This window comes from Coffea arabica, chromosome 10e, assembly GCF_036785885.1.
Source record: "Coffea arabica cultivar ET-39 chromosome 10e, Coffea Arabica ET-39 HiFi, whole genome shotgun sequence".
Taxonomy (NCBI): domain Eukaryota; kingdom Viridiplantae; phylum Streptophyta; class Magnoliopsida; order Gentianales; family Rubiaceae; genus Coffea; species Coffea arabica.
The window spans coordinates 9,436,046-9,461,689 of NC_092328.1; the positions used below are offsets into that span (position 1 = coordinate 9,436,046).

Below are 25,644 nucleotides of genomic sequence, written 5' to 3' on the forward strand. Positions count from 1 at the left end.
AACAACTTTTGCTACAAGAACCAAAAAAAATCTTTTCAAAATTTTTTACCTACACACTTCAAAATACGCAAAACACAAAAAAAAATTCCCTTCCCTTTTTTTCTTCTTCCACCCCAAAGCCAGTGTCGACCACTACCGCCGGGGAAAGGGCGGGGGGTTGCGCCTAGGTCGGGCTGGGGAAAGGGCTGGGGAAAGGGCGGGGAAGGACTGGGGAAAGGGCAGGGGATGGCAGGGGGGAAAGGGCAGAGGGTGGCGGGGAGAGGGGGTGGCGCTGGGGAAAGGGCGGGGCAGAGAGAGGTGGCGGGGGAGGGAGTGGGAGGGTAGAGGGGAGGAGAAGGGGAAAGGAAGGAGAGGGGTGGTGGGAGGTGAGTTGGTGCTGGGAGGTAACGGGGAGGAAAGAAAAAAAGAAGAAGAAGAAAAAGGAAGAAGAAGAGAAGAGAGAAAAGAAAAGAAAAAGGAAAGAAAGAAAAAGAAAAAGAAAAAGAACGAAAAAAAAGAAAAGGAAAAAAAAGTTTTTTACCTTACAAAAATTTCTACAAAATTTTTCACCTTACAAAAACTTCTACAAAAAATTTTTTCAAAAACTTTTACAGTTCACTACAGTAAAGTTTTAGACAAACTCTCAAAAAACTCAGGTTCCAAACAGATCTATCACACTTTAGTCTTCAAAGTTGAAAATCTATCCTACTTTAGTTCCTAAAGTATCAAATTTGTCCTATTTAAGTACAAATGTCAAACTTCTATCAATAGTTTTATTTAGGTGGGAAAGATTTATACTTTAGGGGCTCAAATATTTTATCTTAAAGTTTAGAATTAGAGTGATAATTTGATTATAGTTCAAGGATATAAAGTTGAATAAACCCTCAAAAATATAAAAAAAAAAAATAAAGGCTAACGTTAGTTTAAATTTCATACCGACATACATGTTAAATGACTTTCCCAATAACAAATAGGGATGCACTTCACAATTCAAATTTCATAAGTCCACTGAAAACACACTAATTTTTAGATGACCCCTATTCTTTGTTAATGTTTACATTGTCCCTCAAACTTTTATGTTGGATGCTTTACACCCCTAAAACTTATCCCAAGTAAATAAATAAATAAAGGTCTCAAATCACCTAAATTCTGAAAATGTTATTGAAAGTAGACAAATTGCTCGTAACAGCATATGCATTTTTTTTGGGGGTTAATTTCTTAAGTGTAATGCAATTTTCTACCTTTAAGAAGGAAGCACAAGATGGTGTGCAGTACATAAGTGTATTGTTCACTAACGTTATTTAAATGTATTGTAAATCCTCAAGATAAAAGTATGAGATCTACTGATATAAGACCAGAACTAGTGAAAACATTAAAGATGGATAATTGAGATAGTTTTGAGGTTCTCTTCTGAAGCATCTAAGAGAAGCAAAAAATAGACTTTACTTGAGACTTCCAAAAAGAGAATCACAAAAATGGCCAAGAAATTTAATATGCATGAAAATATCATACGTTAATAGGACTAGCTTTGAGCATCCTTGTACTATATAAGAATGAGTTGTGATCAAAGGAAGGTTTGAATTTCAACCGCAAGGATAGGGACTTTTTGAAAATGTGAAATACTATGTAGTTTTTTCAGAACTTTTGGCACAACTAAAGGTAGCATGTGTATAGATATATTTACCGAAATGCCCTCATTTGGTACATTTAAAGGTTTGATTTTATGAAGACATTTGGGTATTTCTAAAATATGGAATTATTTTGCAACCGTTTGTGCATCGAATACAACTCATATAAGCTTTTGTGCTGGTATAATTATTGAAATGGTGTTATAGACACATTTAATTGAAATGTGGCTTTTGTTGTGTAATTAACACAAAGACATATTAACATGTTGTGCAATTAACGCATTGCTGTAATTAGCCGTTGGAGGGTATTCTTTTGTCTGAAACAACTTATGTCTTCTCTTGGACAATTTTCAATTGACATCTATAAAGGCCTTTTGGGAATGGTAAAATTGTAAAAATATTGATAAAACAAAGTGTACAAGTGTGTGTTGCAATTAGGATGTACTATTATTAGCTTTGTTATATTTGATGACCATTTCTTTTCAAAATTAACTATTATTTGTTCAATAAAAAATCTTCTTTAATTACAGGCAACAAACACCAGCGCAATACGGCGGCTCTCTCTCCCTAGTAGTAACTATAGGAACAACATCAGACATGTTAAATATATGGCTAACATAAAGAAGGATATTATTCAAAGAATCCACCTTAGAAAGAGAGATTTTGAACATGCCAAAGGTCCAACCAGGCACGGATTTAAGGGGGGGCTGGTGGGGGCTTAAGCCCCCCCCAAGCCGCCGGAAAATCCCCTATATATAGGGGATTCCGGCGGCCAGCCCCCCCTTAAATCCGTGCCTGTCCATGTCCATGGCTCCATGCCTGATGCCTCCATGAATGCTGCAGAGGACCTCAAGAATAGCTGGGCCTGGAAAGCCGCTGCCAGCACTGCTGAGTCTGCTGACTGCTGAGGTCCGAGGAAGAAGATGACCCAATTTATGTTGAATTTTTTTTTTTGCCCTCTAAATACAAAACGACGTCGTTTCACTTTTAGTGGAACGACGTCGTTTTGTATAATGAGGGAAAAAAAAAGCACGCCGCGTCGCCGCCAATGCCAAAGGCCAAAGGGCAAACAACTGAAACAAGACTCCAAGTCTCCAACTCCAAGAAGAAGACGCCACTCACGCCAGGCTCCAAGAACTCCAAGAAGCTTCAGTTGAGAACTTGAGATTCTACCATCCTGCTTCAAGCCTTCAATTCAAGGCTCCAAGACTCCAACTCTCCACCATTCCATTCACATAAATCTTTTAGGTTAGTTTTTTGGTTTAAATTACAATATTCATCTTTATATTTTTGTTAATTATATGTTTAAATTATTTTTGAATTTTGAGTATCTTGATATTAATTTGATTAAGATTAATTTTTATTTAGTTTATGTCAATGTAATTTAAGAATTTGAAAGATTACATTAAAAAATTTAATGATATTAAATTTAAATTAGAAATTAGTTTAGAAATTGTATAGATTTTAGGTTGTATTTAGTTTTTAAAATTTTGTTAGTTTTATATTTGAAATTTTAAGAATTAATTATGTGAATTAGAAATTTTGAATGTAAATATAAATTCAAAATTTTATGAGATTGAATTAGAAATTATATGGGTATTTAGATGTACCTTATTTTAACTTTTTGATAATTTTATATAATGAATTTTATAAATTGAGAAATATAAGTAATATGAATTTATTATTAAATTAAAGAATTATTTATATGAATTTTAAATTAATTGATTATTGAATTGCATAATTTTATTGAATTTAACCACAATTATTTAATTGTGACAGAAAATGGAGAGATTCTTTAAACCTAAACGAGTCCGTAGTGGTGAATCTTCAAATGAGCCTAATATTAGTGAACCAGTTCAAAATCAATCTTGTGTGGAATTGAATTTAAATGATATTGTTAGTGATCCGGGATTACGAAAATCAGTTGAGAAATTTGATATTTCTCTTCGAGACCATGTCCGAAGAGAGTATTTGACTAGGGGACCTTGCCAACCGATTGGCCATATGTATCCAAAAACATCATTTGGTCAACAACATAGAAGTTTCCAAGATATTTGGTATCAAAAGTTTGTATGGTTAGAGTATAGCATATCGAAAGATGCGGCGTTTTGCTTTTGGTGCTTTCTTTTCAAAACACAAAATAAGGGAGGTCGATATGCAGAGGATGCCTTTACAAAAACGGGATTCAATAATTGGAAAAAGGCAATGGAAAGATTTAATGAACATATTGGAGCTGTGAATAGTTGCCATAATGATGCTAGAATACAGTTTGAAAGTTTTCAAGATCAAAGGCATAGTGTGTCAAATGTGCTACGATCTTGTGGGCGCGAAATAGATATTGCATATCGCACCCGTTTAACTGCTGCTCTGGATGTGACCCGCTTTCTTTTGAAGCAAGGATTGGCTTTTCGTGGAAATGATGAGTCAACTAGTTCTTCAAATAGAGGCAATTTTCTTGAATTGTTTGATTGGTATAGCCAGCGAAATACTGAGATTTTTGAGGTTGTAAATCAAAATGCTCCTGCAAATAATCAACTAACTTCTCCAATGATTCAAAAAGATCTGGCACATGCTTGTGCCTCAGAGATCACAAGTGTTATAATCAATGATATTGGAGACAATTATTTTTCCCTAATAGTTGATGAGTCTCGAGACAGTTCAGTGAAAGAGCAAATGGGAGTTGTTTTGAGATATGTGAACAAAGAAGGGCGTGTGATTGAACGTTTCCTTGCAATTGTACATGTGTCTGACACCACATCTCTTTGTTTGAAAGATGCAATTGATTCTTTATTCGCGCAACACGGATTATCATTATCCAAATTGAGAGGTCAAGGATATGATGGAGCTTCAAATATGCGAGGTGAGTTCAATGGTTTGAAGGCCCTTATATTACAAGAAAATCCCTATGCGATGTATATTCACTGTTTTGCTCACCAACTCCAGTTAGTTATTGTTGCTGTTGCTAAGGGAAATATCATTATCAGTGAATTTTTTGTCTATGTCTCTATGATTGTCAATTTAACTGGAGTATCATGTAAAAGGAGAGATCAATTAAGACAAATAGAACATGATAAGATTGTTGCACTTTTAGACAGTGGAGATATTATTAGTGGAAAAGGCAAAAATCAAGAAACTAGTTTAGCAAGACCAGGGGATACTCGTTGGGGATCACACTATCTAACATTACTTCGTCTATCCTCTATGTGGGCTTCGGTGATTGGAATATTGGGAAATATACAAGATGATGCCTCCACTTCTGACAATAGAGGTATGGCCAGGGGTTTGATTGATAGAATGAATGATTATGAGTTTGTTTTTGCATTGCACCTGATGAAGTATTTATTGGGAATCACAAATGACTTGTCACTTGTTTTGCAACAAAGGGATCAAAATATTGTCCAAGCCATGAGTTTGATTGATACTATGAAATCTCAATTGCAAGACTTTAGGGAAGAGGGATGGCAAATAATTTTAGATGAAGTCAACAATTTTTGTGAGTTGAATATGATTCCCGTGATTGATATGGAAGACAGTATAGCAATCCGTGGCAATGCCAGGCGCAGTCGCAGAGGTCAAACCATCACTAATTTTCATCATTATCGCGTGGAAATTTTTTGTGAGGTATTATTTTTGAAATTATTATTTCATTACATTTGTTACTTGTTAGCAGATTTTCTTAGTTATTAATTTTATTATTGTTGTGATGTCAGGTTGTTGATTTAATTATACAAGAGATGAATAATCGTTTCTCGGAAGTTAGCACGGAATTGCTTAGTTGCATAGCATGTCTTGATCCAAAAAGTTCTTTCTCTCAATTCAATGTGCAGAAACTACTCCGTCTTGCTGATTTATATCCTGAAGACTTCTCAAGTAACGATTATTTATATCTTGAGTCTCAACTTCGAAATTATATTTATAATGTGCAACGCGATCCTCAATTTTCAGAAGTTGGAGATTTGGGAAGTCTTGCTCAACAAATGGTTAAAACTGGTAAAAATACAGTTTTTCCATTTGTTTATCGTCTGATCCAGTTGGCATTAGTTCTACCAGTTGCGACTGCTTCTGTTGAAAGAGTATTTTCTGCAATGAATATTGTCAAGACTGATTTGCGCAACAAAATGGGAGACGAGTGGATGAATGACTGTCTGGTTGTATAAATCGAGAAGGATATTTTTGCAACAATTGAAAATGAGCAAATATTGCAACGTTTTCAACGGATGAAAACTCGCAGAATGCAATTGCCTCCTCTTCGTTATTCGAGTGCAACAACTACCAATACTTCAAGTGTTAATCAATAACAAATTTTTGGGTATGTATAATTATATGTTTTTATTATTTTTATAATTATTGATTCTAAATTTTACTTATTAAATATATTTATTTCGTCACAAAAAAAAATTTTTAATACACTTCAGCCCCCCCAAAAATAAATTTCTGGCTCCGTCCCTGGGTCCAACTATGCTATAAAGTCCAAGATGCGCAGTAAAAGTTGAAAAACTCGTAATCTTAGCTTATTGGGAACAAAATATTATACTCCACGAATATGTGTCGAATACGCATGCAAAGTAAAATTACAAGGAAACTTTTATTATTTGAAGCCATTAATGCAACATCCAAAATGGCCGTACATAGTCTGTATTACTGCTGACAAACCTCAAATTGGAGAACCCACATTCGGATTTGTCTTCAACTTAATCAGGGTGTAGTATAGAAATTACAACTGAGCAATAGTCCAAGAATACATCTGCAACTTGATTATGAAGATTGGAAACAGTAGTAATTGTATAGTAACTCTTAGGTGTATCCATCTCTGTAGGATCAGGCAGTCGTGGTCTCGAGAAATGGATAATCAGTGTAGCCAATAACAGGATCAGATATATAAAAAGTAGAGCTGTCATACTTGGTCAGAGGAGCATTTAACTCAAATCTTCTGGGCAAATCAGGATTGGACAAGAACCATCGTCCGTAAGCAATGAGATCAGCCCCATTTTCTGCTATAGCTTCATTGCCATCTTCCCTTAGATAACCACCAGCAGCCAAGAAAGTTCCCTTGAATGCCTTTCTCATCGGCAAAAGACTGCCATCATGGCGTTTAAAGTTTGGATTGAACCTGAGTTTTGGATCAACCATGTGCAAGTACAGAATCCCATATTTATTCAGGGCTTCAGCCATGTAAAGGCCTAAAGCATTTGGATTTGAATCGGCGCTATCATTGAAATATGTGAAGGGTGAAAGCCTTATCCCAACTCTAAGAGGTCCAATTGCATTGGAAACAGCTTCAACGATTTCCAGAGCAAATCTGCACCTGTTCTCCATGGAACCTCCGTATTCGTCCGTCCGATCATTTGCTTCGTCTTTCATGAATTGCTCTATTAGATAGCCATGCGCCCCATGGATCTCCACCCCATCAAATCCTGCAAATTAGAGCATTATAGTTGATATTGACTGCTTTGATCTTTTGCAAAAGGTTGAGTTGTTGCAGCAAAAATGCTTACCAGCTTCAATAGCATTAATTGCAGCGAGCCTAAAATCATTGACGATGTTAGGAATCTCTTCTTTCCTCAATCTTCGAGGAGGTGAATAATATTCTAAATCAAAACCAGTACTATTTGACTGAACGCGGGGAGTTAACGCTTTATCTGTAGATGAGATTGGAGCCTGTCCATTAGGCTGAGCATCTGCAAATGACAGTAAAATACACCAAGGCTCATTAATGAAGAGGCAAAGGATATTATGGGTTAAATACGTTAAATAAAGGTCGAAAGACTACCATATACTCAAGTTATAAACAAGATCCAGGTCAACTGGTAGAGACATCAACTAGATAATCATGCGGTTTAGTCACTACTGTAAAGCAGAAACTTTGAGCTGCTGAGGCTACTTCAAATTGAACAGTTTAAGATTGTAACACCGAGAGTAATTTATACACTAGGCTGTTTATCAAACAAGAAGACAAGGTAACAACATCAAGTTGTGGATATTGAGGTCCATCTTAGGAATTTTAACTCCTATGTACAGAAATTTCATGAATTTTGTGGCAAAGAAATGAAGCCAATACATAACAGGGGTCCCACAGGCTATCCTTTGGACTGTGGAACGACTAGAGAGGCAAAACATTTAAAGAGGTAATGTGTAGAAGAAGTTACCATAATTAGAAACTCTTCCCACATGCCAAAGCTGGCAAAAGATTATACCGCCTTTGGCATGGACAGCATCAACAATGGGTTTCCAGGCCTCAACATGTTCCTTCGTCCAGATACCAGGTGTATCTGTATACCTACAAACATTACAAAATTAATTGAGAGGTAAAGAAAGGGAACTACAGCATGAAACTTGTACTGGTATAATTTTTGCCATGTAAAAAATTACCCTTGGGCTGTATCAGAAACTCCTGTGGCTTCAGCTATCAGGAAACCGCCTTTGGTAGTTCTTTGAGAGTAGTACAATGCAGCATGGGGTTGTGGTACATTTCCATATGATCTTTGCCTTGTCAGAGGTGCCAAAACAACTCTGCAATGGGAGTTGCCAAAAACCCAAAAAGGGTAAACGAAATGCAGAAATTAGTCTCAGATTTGCTAATATTTTGTGAAACATTGGGTTTCGATTGCAGAAACAAGAATGTTAGTTAAAGAAATGTCAAGAAAGCTTAAACAATTCTTCTGAAACAGGGGAGGTCCAAATATAGTATTGCATTGCAGCTGCTATTTCCCAAATGGGATTTTAACAAGAAGGGCCGAAATCATTTTCTCATGAAAAATGTATAAAAAGAAGCTAGAGAAAGATGGTACCTATGAGAAAGCTGGAAAGGCCCCATTTTGTATGGAGTTAGTAAAGGAATTGGTTGCTCTTCTTCTCGACCATTATCAATCTTCTTCTCCATGATCTTTCTTGTTTGTACTATTTCTTCACTTTAATGACTTTCCCGTCTCAAAATTCAGAGAATAATGCAACTAAAGGTGCAAATGAAGCTAATGCATCCTCGTCCATTTATAGAGTTGAAAAGAAGGATCGCGATGCACTGATGGTGATAGGAAAACAGAACAAGGAACATTATTATTATTATTTTAAAAAGAGTCCTTTCCTGGTTAAAGCCGCCAGGGTAATAAAAAAAGGGGGCCGCCAGGGCCCACACTCCATAAAATCATTGTAGTCAAATATAATGTACCAAAAAATGACAAATTAAACTTAATCCCCTATAGTTTCTAGTATTATGATTTTACATCTCGATTTAGTTTCTAGACCTCTAAGGTCAAAACTCGAGAGTTCAAGTATTTTTTCTGCTTTCTCTTTCTTAAATTTCATCCTTTTTCTATTAAAAATTTAAAAAAACACTTTACTTTCTTTAAGTGTTTAATTGTACTTGTGCATGATTTAGGAAATTTACAAACAAAATTACCCCGGCAGGCCACCATTTTAGATTAGTTCTCATGTCATGTAAGCACCGTGTGCTCTTGGGATCTACCTTGACACATCCCACGTGGTAATGATTAGGGTCGAATCCAATAGAAGTTTTTTGCACTTAAAATTAAAAAACCAAAGCCCGCCTCTACTAAATCTAGAGCACTTCAAAAATGCCAACTCCATGATTTTGTCCAATCTATTAATCACGCCAATTCCACATTAATTAGCCAAGATCATCTAGACTAATTGCTACTGACCTTGGACTTCTCTGGCTATGCAAATTAATTTTGAAACGGAAGTTTAAGCTCATTAACACAGTTTATTTTTCATGATCCAAATATTTATATTGATTTCATAGAAATATGGAGTTGTAAAGTTTTATGATGACTTCTACTTCAAATGAACAAACATGACAAAATTCATGAGTATTATTACAAGGATAAAAAAAAAATTTTTGGCACTCTCAACATATACATGAGTGGATGTAGATACATGCCACATAATTCAGTTTCAAACTTTAAATTCACTATTTTATATATATGGCATACATCTATACTTGCTAGTATAAAAAATTCTCCACACTAACAATGCATAAAAACTTAATTCTTATTACAGTATTTATATAAAAAAAAAATTGGTATTATTATTGTAATAAGCATAAAACTATTGAATAATGTAGCATGACAAGGAAAACGATAGTTTGATCCCATTAATGTATATTTTAAGCCCTAGAACCTCCAAAGTTGTTTTAAACTACCATAAATTGTTAAATCACGTCAAAATCAATCGCTAGCCATTGGCATAAGAAGTAAATTTTGATTGAATTCAAAGTTTGATGAACCAAATTAAAAAAATCGCTATATTTCACACTAGATTTAAATTAAGTTCTTTGAAAAAGAATCGATGAAATCTTGGTCTAATGATTGAAGTTGAGCCTCTAGGATTTAAATGTCTTGGGTTCTAATCCTCTTTTCTTCTTTCCGCTTCTTAAATCCAACACCACCCCTATTAGAAAAAAGTTTTAAAAAAATATCTCTGCGGAAAAAAAAATATTTTTTTAACTTGGTCCTTTAAAATTTCAGGATTGTGTTAATTGATCCCCTAACAAAATACTTTGGCTATCTTATCATAAAATCACGTCAAACTTCCTTAGTATAAGCTATCCGTATAGGAACAGTAGCACTTAATTGCAGTTAAGGAGCTAAATCGAAAAGTTTGAAAACTTATAATCCAAGTCAAAAGTTATATATGTTTCAACTTCTACAGGTCAAAAGTTTCTTGTATTTAAGCTGGACCCGGTTTTGACCTTCGACTAATGAAGTATGGGCGTACGTCTGTGGATTTTTATTGACTAATACGCACTCGCTGACACATTTAAACGATACCTAACTACTCGCGTAAACACATACAATCCCAATTATTGCACTTTTGAAATTTAGACAATTTTTCAAATTAATTATATTTAAAAAAGAATAACATCTAATACCTCTTTAACATGATTATCCTTTAGGCATCCTTTAACCAAACTGCATGTTTATTACCAAAAAGAGAAGTATGACCATACGTTGCTATTAATTAATGTTTTTCCCACTTATTTAGGTTAGATTTATCAACTAAGGGACTGGAGGGTTTCGAACTTTCAGTTCATCTGAACAAAGAGTAAATTGTTTGTTCGATAATGTAAATTACTTTGAACAGTGTAAACCAAGAAATACTAGTGTAGTATTTTGCTTAATATTGATTACAATAATGTGTAATCTGTGTCTTATATTTTTGCGTTAAAAATTTTAGGGTTGTGTATTAATTGGTACCCCCAACAAGTTTTTTGGCTATTATAAAATCACGTCAAACGTTCTTAGCATACGGTAAAAGAAGAGTATCATTTAGTTGAATTTAAAGAACTAAACTGGGAGTGCCAACGGCTGAAAACATTTTAGGTTCTGCTTGCATTGCTAGTTTTTCAGGAGAATAATTTGAAATATTTTTTCAATATATTTTTCAATAATCTTTATATTTCATATATATATATATATATATATATATATATTACATCATTACAGTATATTTTTGTACAAAAACTCCCGAAAACTCCAATTCAAGCATGCTTTTAAAATGAAATTGAACCCATGATAAGGTTGGGGGTCAACTTGCACATTTCAACTTCTAGAGGTAAAAAGTAAAAACTTTCTTGTACTCAGACAGAATCCTATTTCGACACCTAGGAAGTCCTGTTTGGATTGCTAATTTTAGGACTTTTTATAAAAAAATATACTGTAATGATTTGATGTATATGAGGTAAAAAAGTGATTGAAAAATATATTCATGAAAATGTAAAAACTTTTCTTCAGAAAAATGCAACCCAAACAAGTTTACTACTCAAAATTATACTGATGCAATAGTTAAATGGTTATCCGTATATTTTGAGTCCTTAGTGGACTGATCATGGTACATTATTGCCCCCTCCATCCCACTGAAAGTATCCTACTTTTCACTTTGGAATGTTTCAAATTTTTGTCCTGTTAAAAAAGTCAAAACACATTTTAGTCGTTCTTTTTAATTAAACCATTCTCGCTAATCATATGCGTGTTATCATTTAAATTTAAAATTTGAATTTGTGAGACTAAAATTGAAAAGAGAAGTACAAACATCACAATCGATCCACTATCTTTAAAAAGTTTGATTTCCGAAATAGGACCAAATAATTATGACAGAGGAAGCATTTGATTCATCATTTATCTACATTTTGCTAGAGGGAGAGGAAAGAAGAAGACAGATTCAAACTTACCACGGATACCATGTTGTATGGGCATGCGTTTATTATCAAACTGGGAAAAAAAAATAGCATCATGCGTTGCTGCCGTTTTTGTCGCTTATCTAAGTCAAATTTATTGACTTAGGGCCTGGACGGTCTAATTTCATTGAACGAATTCTAAACTGTTTGTTTCATAATATAAATTATTTCGAGCACGATGTAAACTAAGGAACAAATAATGTTTGGATTAAATATTATTTAAAATAATTAGTATAGTATTATTTGTGATGTGATGTACATAAAATATAGAAATTATTAAAAATGTAATTGAGGTACAAATACAAATTTCAAATAATTACATATCCAACACCGTCTCACACAAAATGTTGAAATCAATTGCAATATTGTGTCATATGAGATTTTACACTTTTCAAAATTTGGTGGATTATAGCCGTGTGGCGGTTACAAGCACCGCCCCCCTCCTCTCTCCTCCTTCTCCCTCCCTTCCCCCTCTCTTTCTCCCCACGAAAAAACGTAACATCTTACGACAACGGCATTCCCACTCTTCTTCCTTGAGTAACGTAACATCTTGCGCCACCAAATTCATTTTGCCAAAAAGAAAAAGGTATTGAAAAATCATTTTCCCAAAAGGAAAAGGGAATAAAAATCCTGCACCACAAATCTTGCAGCCCATTAGCCAAATCAGTAAAAATCTGTGATGTATGTGAGATAAAAAGATGATTTGGAAAGACGAGTTTGACCGTGACTCCCTTTCATTATAATTACTCCCTCCGTCCCATTGTTATTGTCATAGTTCACCTTTTTTCATGTCCCAAAATTTGAGTCACACTACAATTTTTTTCTCTAACATTCCATTTGTAGCCTCAAAAGAGACATTGATAAAATAAAAAACAAGTATGATGGAACCCACAAAAGCAATAAATAGACATCCAAAAAAAAGGTGCGTGGACAGCACCAAAAATTTTGATGGCCATAAATAGGCACGTGCTTGGCAACAGCATGAAAAAGAGCTTACATTTTACATGGACCCACAAATTCTTTTCACATCACCATAGACAGCAATTAAGATTTGATATCGGTCAAAGGGGCACGATTGGAAAAAAATGTCTCACATTCAAATTGATTGAACTGTGCATAATAAGTTAGAATCCCCAAAAACGTCCCTTATTTTGGGACGGAGGGAGTAATAAACAAGTAGAAAGCTAGATTTCCCAGCTCAGGTACCTTCCCCAAGTTTAGATTTAATTTCCTATACACTTTTCTTATTTTAGCCAATTTTAAAAGGATTTATTCCATGTAGATTCCTTATATACATTGAAGGAGGTGGTTAATCAAAATGATAACATCAAGGAGCATTGTTATGATAAAATTTGGTTGTGCAAAAAAGCAATTGTGTGGAGGGAACAACATAGTAGTACTAAAGTACTGAAGATTAAAGGGGAAAAAAAAAACACTACTAATTTTGTCATATTTGGTTGCTTGGGAAGTCAACTTATCAAAATGACAAATTTAATCACCTACTTCGCAATCTTTACCCTTAGCATACAATTCAGATATTCAAAATTTTTTTTTTTCCTTCAGTGGGGTATCCAATTGCATTGGCAACCGACTAGTCCTCCACTGGGCCCAGATATTCAAAATTTCATCTTCAATTTTCTCATACAAAATAGTCGTGTGAGAATATAAGTGTTAAGTGAAAAAAGTGTGGTTTTACATTTTTTTTTTTTTAGAATGCTATACTACCCAATTGTCACCTTAGTAAAAAGCAAGAATTATTTTAGGCATTAATCTTCTAGATGCGTGCCAGTTAATTGCAATTTAAATTTAGGGTCTGTTTGATAACATAAAAAACATAAAAAAGTGCTGAATCTGAATTTTTTCAGACATTCAGATGTTTTGAGTGTTTGATAAATGAAAATCTATTTACTGAACTTGTTAAGCAGTGCTGAACCTGTGTGTATTTTTTTCAACACAAGAATCCTAACTGAATGGTTAATTCTGATAAGAATCAATAGAATTACTTCAACTACCTTGTCTTATCTACCAAATCTACCCTTGTTTGTTAATTATGTTCAAAATTCTTATCTAATTAAATAACATAATATTCTCTATCTAACAATTTTTAGTTTCTCTTTTCTCCCTTTTTAATGACTTTCACATCTTTTCCATACTTCTCATATAATATATTTCATCTTTTATATTAATTTAATTCAAAAATAAATATTGTCATTTTCATACCTAACAATTTTAAACTAATTAAATCATAGATTCTATTTCTTTTTTGAATGAAAGGATATAAGGGCAAAATTGTCAAATTAAATTTATTAAGCATTCAGTTATAAATATTTATCAAACAGTATAAATAGATTTAGCATTAAAATTCAGACATTCATATATTTTTTTCAGTGCTTAAAATTTAGCAAATTAATTGTTTCGGTATTCAGATTTCAGAATTCAGATTCAGTTTTATCAAACGGAACCTTAAACTTTATTTTTGATGCATGTAACATACATCTAGAGTTACTAGAGTATCTAACGGTACTCAGCATATACATGATTAATCTTTATTTTAAAATGCAAAATGCTATTCGTTTGGATTAGCTATTTTTTAGGATATTTTTGAAATATTTTACTGTAGCAATGTAGGTGAAAAACTTTTACTGTAAATGAGGTTATTTTTGAAGTTATTTTTGGTATTTTAAGGTTGTTTTTTTTGTGTTTTTTGTTTTTGTTATTTTTGTGATGATTTTTGTTTATATAGTATTATAACATTGTAAATAAAAATCTTATCTTTAAAAAAAGACCGATCCAAACGCAAATCGTCTCAAGAAGTCAAGGTATACTTTTCTTTTCTTTTTGTCGACGGAGTGGGTGTCCGGGTCAAGTCCGTAAAGACGGCCCGACTAATCCCACTCTGGCCCGATCCAGCGCCCCAACCAGACCTAGCACGGTATGTGCACGGAGAAGTCGATGTTGCTGCGGAGGTTCGACCTCAGGACCTGACGGTCCCGAGGAAGAGGCGCCAACCACCAGCCCATTCACGTGGGGCAAGAAGTCAAGGTATACAATCGTCTCCCTCTTTTCCTCTTTCTCGATAATCGCACAACAACATTACCAATGACGCTTTGTCCATCGAATAGTCAAATGTTGTACAGGGTTTTGATTATTTTACTTTCATTTTCAATTTTAGGTAGGTTAGTTATTTCAAATGAACCCCCGTAATACAAACTTGAGTTTTTTATCATGTAATGATGATAGAGTAATCCAAATATCTCCTTTTATTTAATGCCGTCTTTTCCTTTTTTCTTTTTTTTTCGACAGTCGGTAATAGTCTATTCTACACTACTCCTACTTCTACTCTAACCTATTTAGAAGGGGATTCAACTAGACCTATAAAAGGGCCGACGGGAACTGAGCCACAATCGGACCAAGCGGATGTACTACACACCCGTCTAAATTTGAAAAGCCACATACTGTGACAATTTGTGGGAAGCAAACTTTGACCTCACCAAGCCTTAATCGCTTGATGGTGGCCATCAACCCAAAGGCGGGTGATTTTTTCCTGTTTTCTTTTTCCCTTCAGCAAAATGTGGACAATTGATCAATGCTTACGTTGCATCATCAGCCCATCAAAGGGTCAAAAGGTATGAAAATCATTTGGCTCTTGCATTGGTATAATTTTCAGTAGTGAACTACTTCACCTTTCAGAGTTTCAGTTTCAGATCACCCATTAAACTAGGCCACAGTCCTTGGGGATTAGCTGGTTGAAGCCCTTCCATCCACCATCCCAATTAAGCTCTTCCTTCATCCAAGACGAATATATGGGGACCAAAATTCTCCAATGGCTCTCAAACTATTACGAAATTTAACTTTTGATCCTCAAATTATTAATTGATAAATTTTATTCCTTCAACTAATTAAAGCATATAATTTTAGCCCTTCCATCAATTTGAGTGTTATGTTTTTTTTTTTTAAAAAAAAATAGCACAACGTGAGTAGCAATGGCCCTCAAACTATTATAAAATTTAACTTTTGGCCCTCCAACTATTAATTAATAAAATTTACCCCTCCAACTAATTAAAATATATAATCCTAACATTTCCATCAATTTGAGTGGTTATGTCAAATAGAAACATCACCACGTGCGCGGTAAGGACATAACCAAGGGGCATTTTCATTTTCACAGGATATGTGCTAGGGTAAAATTATTTTTACTCCCATTTGTCTCTTAAACTAATTTACCAAATCTCCGATTGCTGAAATTGACCAAAATCAATTGAAAGCCCATAATCTAAAATCCTGAATAGAGAAATTTCAGCAAGGACAGGTTACTTGAAGAAATTGAGTTGTTTTCATTTGGAATTTAACTCATTTTTTCAGTGTTGTTTTAGATTCATTGGGTTCACGTGCTTCTCTTAATGACATTAACCTGGCATATAATACATTTTTTGGGAATATTCCAACAATTGTTGGTTCCGTTCCAAACTTAAACTTTCTCAAACTCTCAAATAATCAATTTTCTAGTGAAATTCCTCAGAACCTACATTTTTGCCTTCTTGATTTGTTAAACAATAGGTTGGTTGGGCACATCTCAGATTCTTTGTCAATTGATGTTTTTATTCGACATAATGACTCAAGTTGATGAAAGGACTAAGTTTATACATTTTAATTAGTTGGAGGATTAAAACTTATCAATTAATAGTTAGAGGGCCAAAAGTTGAACCATTTTGACCATCTCATGAATTCTGAAACTCTGTTAGACATAATGGTTGAAGTTTATGGAAGGGCTAGAATTATCTGTTTTAATTAGTTGGAGGACTAAAACTTTTTAATTAATAGTTGGAGGGCCCAAAATTAAATTTTGTACCAGTTTGAGAGCTACAAGGGCATTTTGCCCTTATATGGGCATAATACGAATGGCTGGAGTTGGGGGAAGGGCGGATCGGATTGGATTAGATGATAAAGGGGGAGAGATTGCAAGTAAGAGATTATGAGTTCAAAACTTCTTACTTACCAAAAGAAAAAAAAGTAGGGATAATTTCAGAAACCTCCCCTGAGGTTTCTGACAGTCTCAAGGACCTCCCCTGAAGTTCCGAAAATCCCTTATACCTCCCCTAAAACTAAGTAGATAGTTTCAGGTCCAACCCAATTGAGGTGGACAATGAATATAAAATGTGTTTCAGGAGAGAGAAAATAATCAAATTCCACCTCTGCCCTCAAGATTGTCATTAGTGAGGATGTTTATGTTAGGGGCTGCTTGGTTAAAGGGTTTGGGAATCACAAAATGGAATAAATCCCTTATTTGTTGCTTGGGTTAAGCCTATTGGAATGCTATTTTTGGAATCATTCCCGAGTAAATTGGGAGGTTTTGGACAAAACCCTCAACTCATTCCCTCAGACAATATTTATCAAACCAGAGTCTTCTTCTTCATCAGTTTTTCAATCTCTTCTTCTTCAATCAATCGCCACCCATCACCTTCATCGGACATCTTCTTTCTCATTTCAAAGTCCCAAATTCAGGTTCACAAATAGTAGCAATAGCTTTCCAAGATCTGAAAGTCTAAACGAGAAATTAGATCATGTAGTAGATGATTTGCTTGAAAAGGTTGAAGCTTCCAAGGTGGAAATTGGAGAAGAGAAGATTTTATTGATTGGGCAAAACATTCCTTAGAACCAAACAATGTCATGAGTGGTGAAGTTCTGGTGAAATTTTTTGATTGTGTTCTGGTAAATCTGAAGGATCTGCTTAAGTTTGAAAACAATTTGATTCTGTCTTTGAAGGAACAAATCTCAACCCTTGAAGTGAATTTACTATTCTTGAAAAACTTTGTCATCTTCACAAATAGGCTATGCAATGGGTATGCGAATATCGGACTGTTTTTTACTTCTATTGAAGATGCTGCAAATAATGGTATTTCGTTCTGGTGTTGGTTGGGATGGAAGAAATAGGGAGTCAAAAGTTGATAGTAATAGAGACAACGACATTTTAACCCTTCATTCTAAAGCCATAAAGAGCTGGTGTTTTATGGGAAAATAGGTACTCTGTTCTTATAAAGTAGGAAAGTCATAAAGAGCTGGTCTTTTATGAAAAAATATGACTATTGTGAAAGTGACCGCGATTTGGTTTATGAAATTATCCCAAAAAAATAGCAGAATGAATTTGTTTGTTTTGAAAGTTGTATAACGGTCGTTAAACTTCAAATATTCCTTCCTTAAACTTCAAAATCTACAAAATCTCATATTTTGAACCCATTGAATGCCGAAATTAAAATAAAATAAAATAAATTTATTGAATTAAAATAAAAATTTTTTCGGAAAAATCATGCCAAAATATGGAAGCATCATACGAAACAATGATGGGAAACTGAGGTACATGACCTTGCATTTGTTAAATGCAAGGTACATGATCTCGCATTGAAGGAAAATGGGTACTCTGTAAGTATAATAAACGAAAGCCATAAAGAGCTGGTCTTTTATTTAACAATGGGTTTAAATTTATTTTATCCGATAAATAAATTTCTAGAAAATTTTCTAGGCAATTTTCTAGGAATTCGTATTTATCGGATGCAAGATACAGTCCAACCAAAAAGCTTGCTAGTTTGATGCAATTTTTGGCGCCTTTTCTCTTAGCCCAAATTAGCAATTCATTTTATTATCAAATTCCAGTTAAGTTACTTAATCCTTTCTATTACTCATTTCACTAATTAATTCATGTTATTATCAGAATATATTACTTCAACAGCAGGGATATTTGTGTCAATTCAACGTTTTTCAAGTCATTTTGGGACCCAACAATCTGACAGGGGAGGTATAAGGGATTTTCGAAACTTCAGGGGAGGTCCTTGAGACTGTCAGAAACCTCAGGGGAGGTTTCTGAAATTATCCCAAAAAAGTAAATTGTCAAAAAGGGATCGTTAACCTCACGTATTTCGCTCCATTTCAAACTAAAGCCGCAAATTCAGTTCACAAGGGCTAGACGGATTGCTGGTGGCAGCCTTGGGTTGAGCGTTTGCCAAGAAAAAGAGCAGTGAAAAAGTTGGAGAAGATGGGAGTAGCGGGAGGGCTGGAGATGTTGGAGAAGCAGCAGTAGCGAAGGATGGAGCAACAAAGATAATCATTCTTTGCAGGATTGTCTCAGAGCAGTGAAAAAGTTGGCGGAGATGAGAGCATTGGAAGGGTTGGAGATGTTGCCAACCAGCAGTAGCGAAGGATAGAGCAAGAAAGATATTCATTCTTCGCAGGATGGTCTCGTCCGTTCTGTAGTATATTTCATGGTAATGCTATTCCTTTACACTACCAAGAGGCCCAAAAGGTACCAACCATGCCCTTAGAGCTAAATTTCCAATTTCATACCAGAAGACAATGGAGCAACAGCAAAGTTAATGACAAACTAATCCTCCACGAAGAAAGAAAGCAGCCAAATATATACGTTGGAGGCAGCATCACGAGACAAAGTAATTCATCCACCGCAAAGTGCGTTGATTCTGATGGACAGAATCAGTAATTGCGTTGATTGGATTTCTGTGAATCACAAAAAATCGAGAAAAGCAACATGCTAGTGTGAATCAACTTTAAAAACCACAAGAACCAGGCAACATACTTGCTAGTGTGAACCAACTTCAAAAACCACAGGAACCGGTTAAACTATCCTTTATAACTCACACATTAGCATTCAACCTTGAGTCTTATAAGACAAATTGCCAAAACATAATCTAGAAGCAGCACTACAATGAGACTGAGTTCTCTAAGGAGAATGATACTTGTTCTAGAAATGGAAGCAAAATAACTTAGGAATTGGGAGGCAAAAACGAAGGTAGACTATACGTCAAGATACAGTACTCGTTCCAAAAAACATTGAAATTTTATTTGAAGCACTTCGCATCCAACAGAGGCTCTCCCTCGAAAGGCTCATAATCTTCAATCATCTGGTTGACACGCTCTTTTTCGGCTTCATCACTGATGTCTACCTCCTTCTAGTTATGCAGCTCCATATCATAAATCTCATCCAGGACAAATTTGGGGATTTGTTTACTGCGGAAAAGCCACAACCCCTTGACCTTGGATGCGGGCTCTAAACCAATGGCCAACATTTTCCCAAATGCATACTTGCGTGCAAGATCCATTCTTGGCAGAAATCCACCAACCTTGTTCAAAGTAACAAAAGAAACTATGTTTTCATCATTGTACTTGTCATCGCAAAACCAGAGTGAGTATCCTTCAGGATCATACATGTCCCAAAATATTATAGTCCACGAATATGCATCGAGTATGCATGCAAAGCAAAATTACAAGGAAACTTTATTATTTGAAGCCAATGCAACATCCAAAATTGCCGTACATAGTCTTTATTACTACTGACGAAACTCGAATTGGAGAATCCACATTTGAGTTTCTCTTCTACTTAAACAGGGTGTAGTGTAGAAATTACAACTGAGCAATAGCCCAAGAATACATCTGCAACTTGATTATGAAGATTGGAAACACTAGTATTTGTATAGTAACTCCTAGGTATATCCATCTCTGGAGGATCAGGCAGTCGTGGTCTCCAGAAATGGATAATCAGTGTAGCCAATAACAGGATCGGATATATAAAAAGTAGCTCTGTCATACTTGGTCAGAGGAGCATTTAACTCAAACCTTTTGGGCAAATCAGGATTGGACAAGAACCAACGTCCGTAAACAATGAGATCGGCCCGATTTTCTGCTATAGCTTCATTGCCATCTTCCCTTAGATAACCACCAGCAGCCAAGAAAGTTCCTTTGAACGCCTTTCTCATGGGCAAAAGACTATCATCATGACGTTTAGAGTTTTCATTGACCCTGATTCTAGGCTCAACCATGTGCAAGTACAGAATCCCATATTTATTCAAGGCTTCAGCCATGTAAAGGCCTAAAGCTTTTGGATTTGAATCAGCACAATCCATGAAATCTGTGAAGGGTGACAGCCTTATCCCAACTCTATGAGGCCCTATTGCATTGGAAACAGCTTCAACTATTTCCAGAGCAAATCTGCACCTGTTCTCTATAGAAACTCCATATTCGTCCGTTCTGTCATTCGCTTTGTCTTTCAAGAATTGCTCTATTAGATAGCCATGAGCCCCATGGATCTCCACCCCATCAAAACCTGCAAATTAGAAAGTTATATACGATACTGACTGTTTAATCTTGCAGAAACTTCGAGTTGTTTTTGAAAGTAGACTGTAACATTATTAGAACATTTACCAAGGCGTTCATTTATTTAAGTTTCTTATAAATTTTGATTGCTGCAAAAAAGCTTACCAGCTTCAATAGCATTAAGTGCAGCAAGCCTAAAATTGTTGACAATATCAGGAATCTCTTCTTTCCTCAACCTTCGAGGAGGTGAAAATTTTATATCGTAACCAGTAGTACTTGTTGGAAGGTGGGGAGTTATTTCCTTTTCTGTAGATGAGATTGGAGCCTGTCCATTAGGCTGAGCACCTGCGAATGACAGTAAAATACAACAAGGCTCATTAATTAAGAGGCAAAGGATATTATGGGTTAAACTATGCTAAATAAGGTCGAAAGGCTGCTATATAAATGATGAACAAGATGCTCATGAGGTTTAGTCACTACTGTAAACCAGAAAATTTGAACTACTGAGGCTACTTGGCAATGAACAGTTTAAGATTGTAATACCTCAAGTATTTTATACACTAGGCTGTTTATCAAACAAGAAGTCAAAGGTAACAATGTAATAGGGCCTTATCAAATTGTGGATATTGAGGTCCATTTTAGGAATTTTAATTCCTATGTGCTCAGATTTTGTGAATTTTGAAGCAAAGAACAAATAAACGGACAAGAAGTTACCATAATTAGAAACTCTTCCCACATGCCAAAGCTGGCAAAAGATTATACCGCCTTTGGCATGGACCGCATCAACAATGGGTTTCCAGGCCTCAACTTGTTCCTTCGTCCAGATACCAGGTGTATCTGGATACCTACAAACATTAAAATCTTAATTGACATATAAAGAAAGTAAACTATAGCATGAAACTTGTACTGGTATAATTTTTGCCATGTAAAAATTACCCTTGGGCTGTGTCAGAAACTCCTGTGGCTTCAGTTATCAGGAAACCGCCTTCGGTAGTTCTTTGAGAGTAGTACAATGCAGCATGGGGCTGTGGTACATTTCCATATGATCGTTGCCTTGTCAGAGGTGCCAAAACAACTCTGCAATGGAAGTTGCCAAAAACCCAAGAACGGCAAAAGAAAATGCAGAAATCAGTCTTTTGATTTGCTAATATTTTCTGAAACAGGGGATTTAGGTAGCAGAACCAAGGATATTAGCAAAAGAAATGTCAAGAACGTTTAAAAAGTTTTTCTAAAACAGGGCAAGTCCAAGTACAGTATTGCATTGCAGCTGCTATTTCCCAAATGGGATTTTAACAAGAAGGGCCAAAATCATTTTCTCATGAAAACTACATTGTATTTAAAAAAAAAAAAAAAAAAAAAAGCGCTAGAGAAGAGCAGAAAGATGGTACCTATGAGAAAGCTGGAAAGGTCCCATTTTATATGGAGTTAGTAAAGGAATTGTTTGCTCTTCCTGCCCATTATCAATCTTCTTCACCATGATCTTTCTGGTTTATACTATTTCTTCACTTTAATGACTTTCCTGTCTCAAAAATCAGAGAATAATGCAACTAAAGGTACAAACGAAGCTAATGGAGCCTCTTTTATTTATAGAGTTGAAAAGAAGGATCTCCTTGCACTGGTTGTGACAGGGTAACAGAACAATAAACGTTACTACTAGAAGAGATTTGGGGAGGGGGGGGGTAGGGAGGGGGAGTGATCCTGCCTTGGTCATGGTTCAAAATTGTGGTCGCAGTTGTGGCCCAGATCGTTCCACATCAGTTTCAACATATTAGTCGCGGTTTTGATAAAACGTAAATTTTGAAACATTTAATATTCTAAAAATTGTGAATAATATAAAAAAAATATATGATAAACAAAAGTTATAATAATATTAGCAAAAATAATAAAAATTGAGTTGATTTAGGATGATTCGGAACGACTTGACTAGGGATGTAATCGAGCCAAGTCAAGCTCGAGTATTGCTATACTCGAGCTCGACTCGACTCATATATACCTAGGCTCGAGCTCGACTCGAGCTTGACCGAGTACAAAAAATCGATACTCGAAACTTGACTCGAGAAACTCGCTTTAAACTCGAGACTCGACTCGATCTTTAGTCAAGCCTTATCAAATCGAGCCTAATCAAGTTTTTTGACTCGACTCGACTCGACTGGACCAATCTCCCCTTTTTTAGACATTTTTTCTTTTTAGGTCTTTTTACAATTATGTTATTACTTTTTTGCCATTATGAAATTTTATTATAAAGAAGAGTTTATTGTAAATTCCGTAAAACTTATACCCATAATGGTCATTTTATAATTATAATACATATATATTATTTAAATTATAAATATATTATTTAAATACCCCTGACTCGACGAGTAGCTCGACAAGTCTCGAGCCTTAAAATATTGGCTTGAAACTCGACTCGAATGACAATCGAGTAGCTTGAGACTCGGCTCGAACTCGGGTTGCCCGAGTTCAAGCCAAACCATTGACCGAGCTACTCGATTATGACTCGACTCACTTATATCCCTAGACTTGACTGTTTCTATTCGTCTTAGAGACGTTTTGACCGAATTCTTAGTGACTCGATCGAATGCTCGATGATTCATTATCTTGAAATTATTTCATCCCAATATTATGCCAGAGAATTTCGTTCCGGTGACGACTCGGTAGAGTTTTTGAAACATGGTCTTGGTTGAAGCCGCCAGGGTTGGGGGATTGATCCTGCCTTGGTTGAAGCCGCCAGGGTCCACACTCCACAATGCACCCAATGACAATCAAATGAATGTAGTAGTCAGCAATGACGTACCAAAAAACACGGCAAATTACATTAAATCCCTCTACTTTTTGGTATCACGACGCACTTGCAGAGGAGGCTTTAGTTTAGTCTACTGATCAAGATTGAAAAAATTTTAAATTCAAATTCTTGTTCTCTCTTTGCTTGTTAAATTTCACTCTTCTCTTTAAGAAAAATAAAAATTTTATGTTGTTCAAGTCTTTTCTTATACATGATTTAGGAGATTTATGAACAACATTATCCCCGCATAACTTGTGCATCATTTAGAAAATTCACAAATAAAATTATCCCCGTGTTCTAAATTATTTCCATAGTCATGTAACGAAAATTTTTCCATAGGAAAGTTGTGCTCCTGGAGTCTACCCTAGTACACGGTGGTGGTGATCGGAGACGAATCCAACAAAACTTTTTCACACTAGAAAAAATTTTACCCTCGAAGCCTGCCTCTACCAGATCTAGGGTACTCCAAAATTGCCACTGTTCCTTAGCTAACTATACTCTTAACCTCATGATTTTGGCCAGCCTATTAAAAAATAAACAAACAAATAAATAAAAAGCTAATCCCACATTAACACACCAAGATCTTCTCTGGACTTCTCCACTCTCCTCCAGTTAATTTGTAGATGGAATCTCAAATTCATTAACACATCTTTTTTTCATGATTTAAATATTTAAGTTGATTTTACTGAAATATGGAGTTGCAAGTTTTATAATGACTTCTAGTTCTAATGAACAAACAAACACCACAAATTTGATGGGTCTTTTTTTTAAATAAAAAAAAAAAAAAGTTGAGTATTACTGCAGTAATATGTATAAAAACTACTGAATAATGTAGCATTACAAGGAAAACGGTGTTTTGATCCCGTAAAACAATCGTGTATATAGTTCGAGCCCTTGAACCTCCAAAGTTGTTTTAGACTAACATAAATTGCTAAATCACGTCAAAATCAATCCTCAGCCATTGGCATAAGAAATAAAATTTGATTCGATTTCAAAGTTTGAAGAACCAAATATATTTAAAAGGTCAATTTTTTAGCACCCAATTGAAATTGAGCTCTTTGGAAAAAATTTTTTTTTTCTTTGAACTTGGTCCTTTGAAATTTCAGGACTGCGTTAAACGCTTCCCCAACAATTATTTTGGCCACTCTATCATGAATTTGGTCAAACTTCTAAGTATAAGCTATCGGTGTCAGAACAGCAGCATTTAGTTGAAATTAAGGAGCCCAATCAAAAAGTTTGAAAACCTAAATGACAGTTCGGCGGTCAACTTATATGTTTCAACTTTTACAGCTTAAAATTTTGTCGTATTTAAGACATCCTGTTCCGCCTAATGAACTATGGGCATTAGCTTGTGGACTTTTTAAACCGGTGGACGCCTGTTAGTACACTTAAATTATATCTAACTTACTCCCTCTGTCCCATTTTGATAATTCTAATTTTTTTTTCACACAGTTTAAAAAAAATAGTTAATTTTATTGAAAAAACAAATTTAAATTGCTATTTTTCTAAAATACCCTTACATTAAATAAAGTTGGCTTTTCATACATCAATATGTTTTGGAAAATCGAAATGTATTAAATGGGGTAGGTTATATTCAATACTAACAATCTATATTAAATAAGGTAGTTTATAGTAATAACAACTTACATTAAATAAGGGTATTTTAGAGAAATTAAAAGATAACTACGCCCTCAGGGGCTTGGTCTGGTGGTTGAGGTTGCTGAAGATGGGGCTTCAGGTCCCTGGTTCGAACCTTGCTGCCAGCAAGTTGTTGAGGGTGGTGAATAGTCTGCGGGGTCCACTCCCTGCGGGACACACCTTAAAAAAAAAAAAAAAAAAAAAAAAAAAAAAAAGATAACTACATTTTTTAATTGGAAAGTGGACTACAGTTTGGGACAAACGAAAAAGAAAAACAGTACTATCAAAGTGGGACGGAGGAAGTATTATGTAAACACATATCACAGTCA

General features: G+C 35.1%; 3 protein-coding genes across 4 annotated transcripts; 1 reads left to right on the forward strand and 2 right to left on the reverse strand.

Moving 5' to 3' along the window:
• The first annotated feature begins 2,638 nt into the window (after window positions 1-2,638).
• On the forward strand, window positions 2,639-6,059 carry LOC113737170 (uncharacterized). Of its 2 annotated transcripts, XM_072068192.1 has the most exons (4): window positions 2,639-2,855; window positions 3,387-4,467; window positions 5,050-5,228; window positions 5,318-6,059. In XM_072068192.1, the coding sequence occupies exons 2-4, from the start codon at window positions 3,390-3,392 to the stop codon at window positions 5,762-5,764; spliced, it is 1,704 nt and encodes a 567-aa protein (XP_071924293.1). In that variant the 5' UTR covers window positions 2,639-2,855; window positions 3,387-3,389; the 3' UTR covers window positions 5,765-6,059. The 2 variants fall into 2 exon arrangements, with proteins under 2 accessions (XP_071924293.1, XP_027120234.2); XM_027264433.2 differs by having other exon boundaries at window positions 3,387-5,228.
• Window positions 6,060-6,173: 114 nt separating this feature from the next.
• LOC113711907 (12-oxophytodienoate reductase 1-like) lies at window positions 6,174-8,548 on the reverse strand. The gene is made up of 5 exons (XM_027235144.2): window positions 8,396-8,548; window positions 7,977-8,117; window positions 7,754-7,884; window positions 7,103-7,285; window positions 6,174-7,021 (listed from the first exon to the last, which is right to left on the reverse strand). The coding sequence occupies exons 1-5, from the start codon at window positions 8,485-8,487 to the stop codon at window positions 6,426-6,428; spliced, it is 1,143 nt and encodes a 380-aa protein (XP_027090945.1). The 5' UTR covers window positions 8,488-8,548; the 3' UTR covers window positions 6,174-6,425.
• An 11,322-nt stretch (window positions 8,549-19,870) lies between these two features.
• On the reverse strand, window positions 19,871-22,436 carry LOC113711671 (12-oxophytodienoate reductase 1-like). Its single transcript, XM_027234844.2, has 5 exons — window positions 22,284-22,436; window positions 21,832-21,972; window positions 21,610-21,740; window positions 21,061-21,240; window positions 19,871-20,905 (listed from the first exon to the last, which is right to left on the reverse strand). The coding sequence occupies exons 1-5, from the start codon at window positions 22,370-22,372 to the stop codon at window positions 20,310-20,312; spliced, it is 1,137 nt and encodes a 378-aa protein (XP_027090645.2). The 5' UTR covers window positions 22,373-22,436; the 3' UTR covers window positions 19,871-20,309.
• Window positions 22,437-25,644: the final 3,208 nt, after the last annotated feature.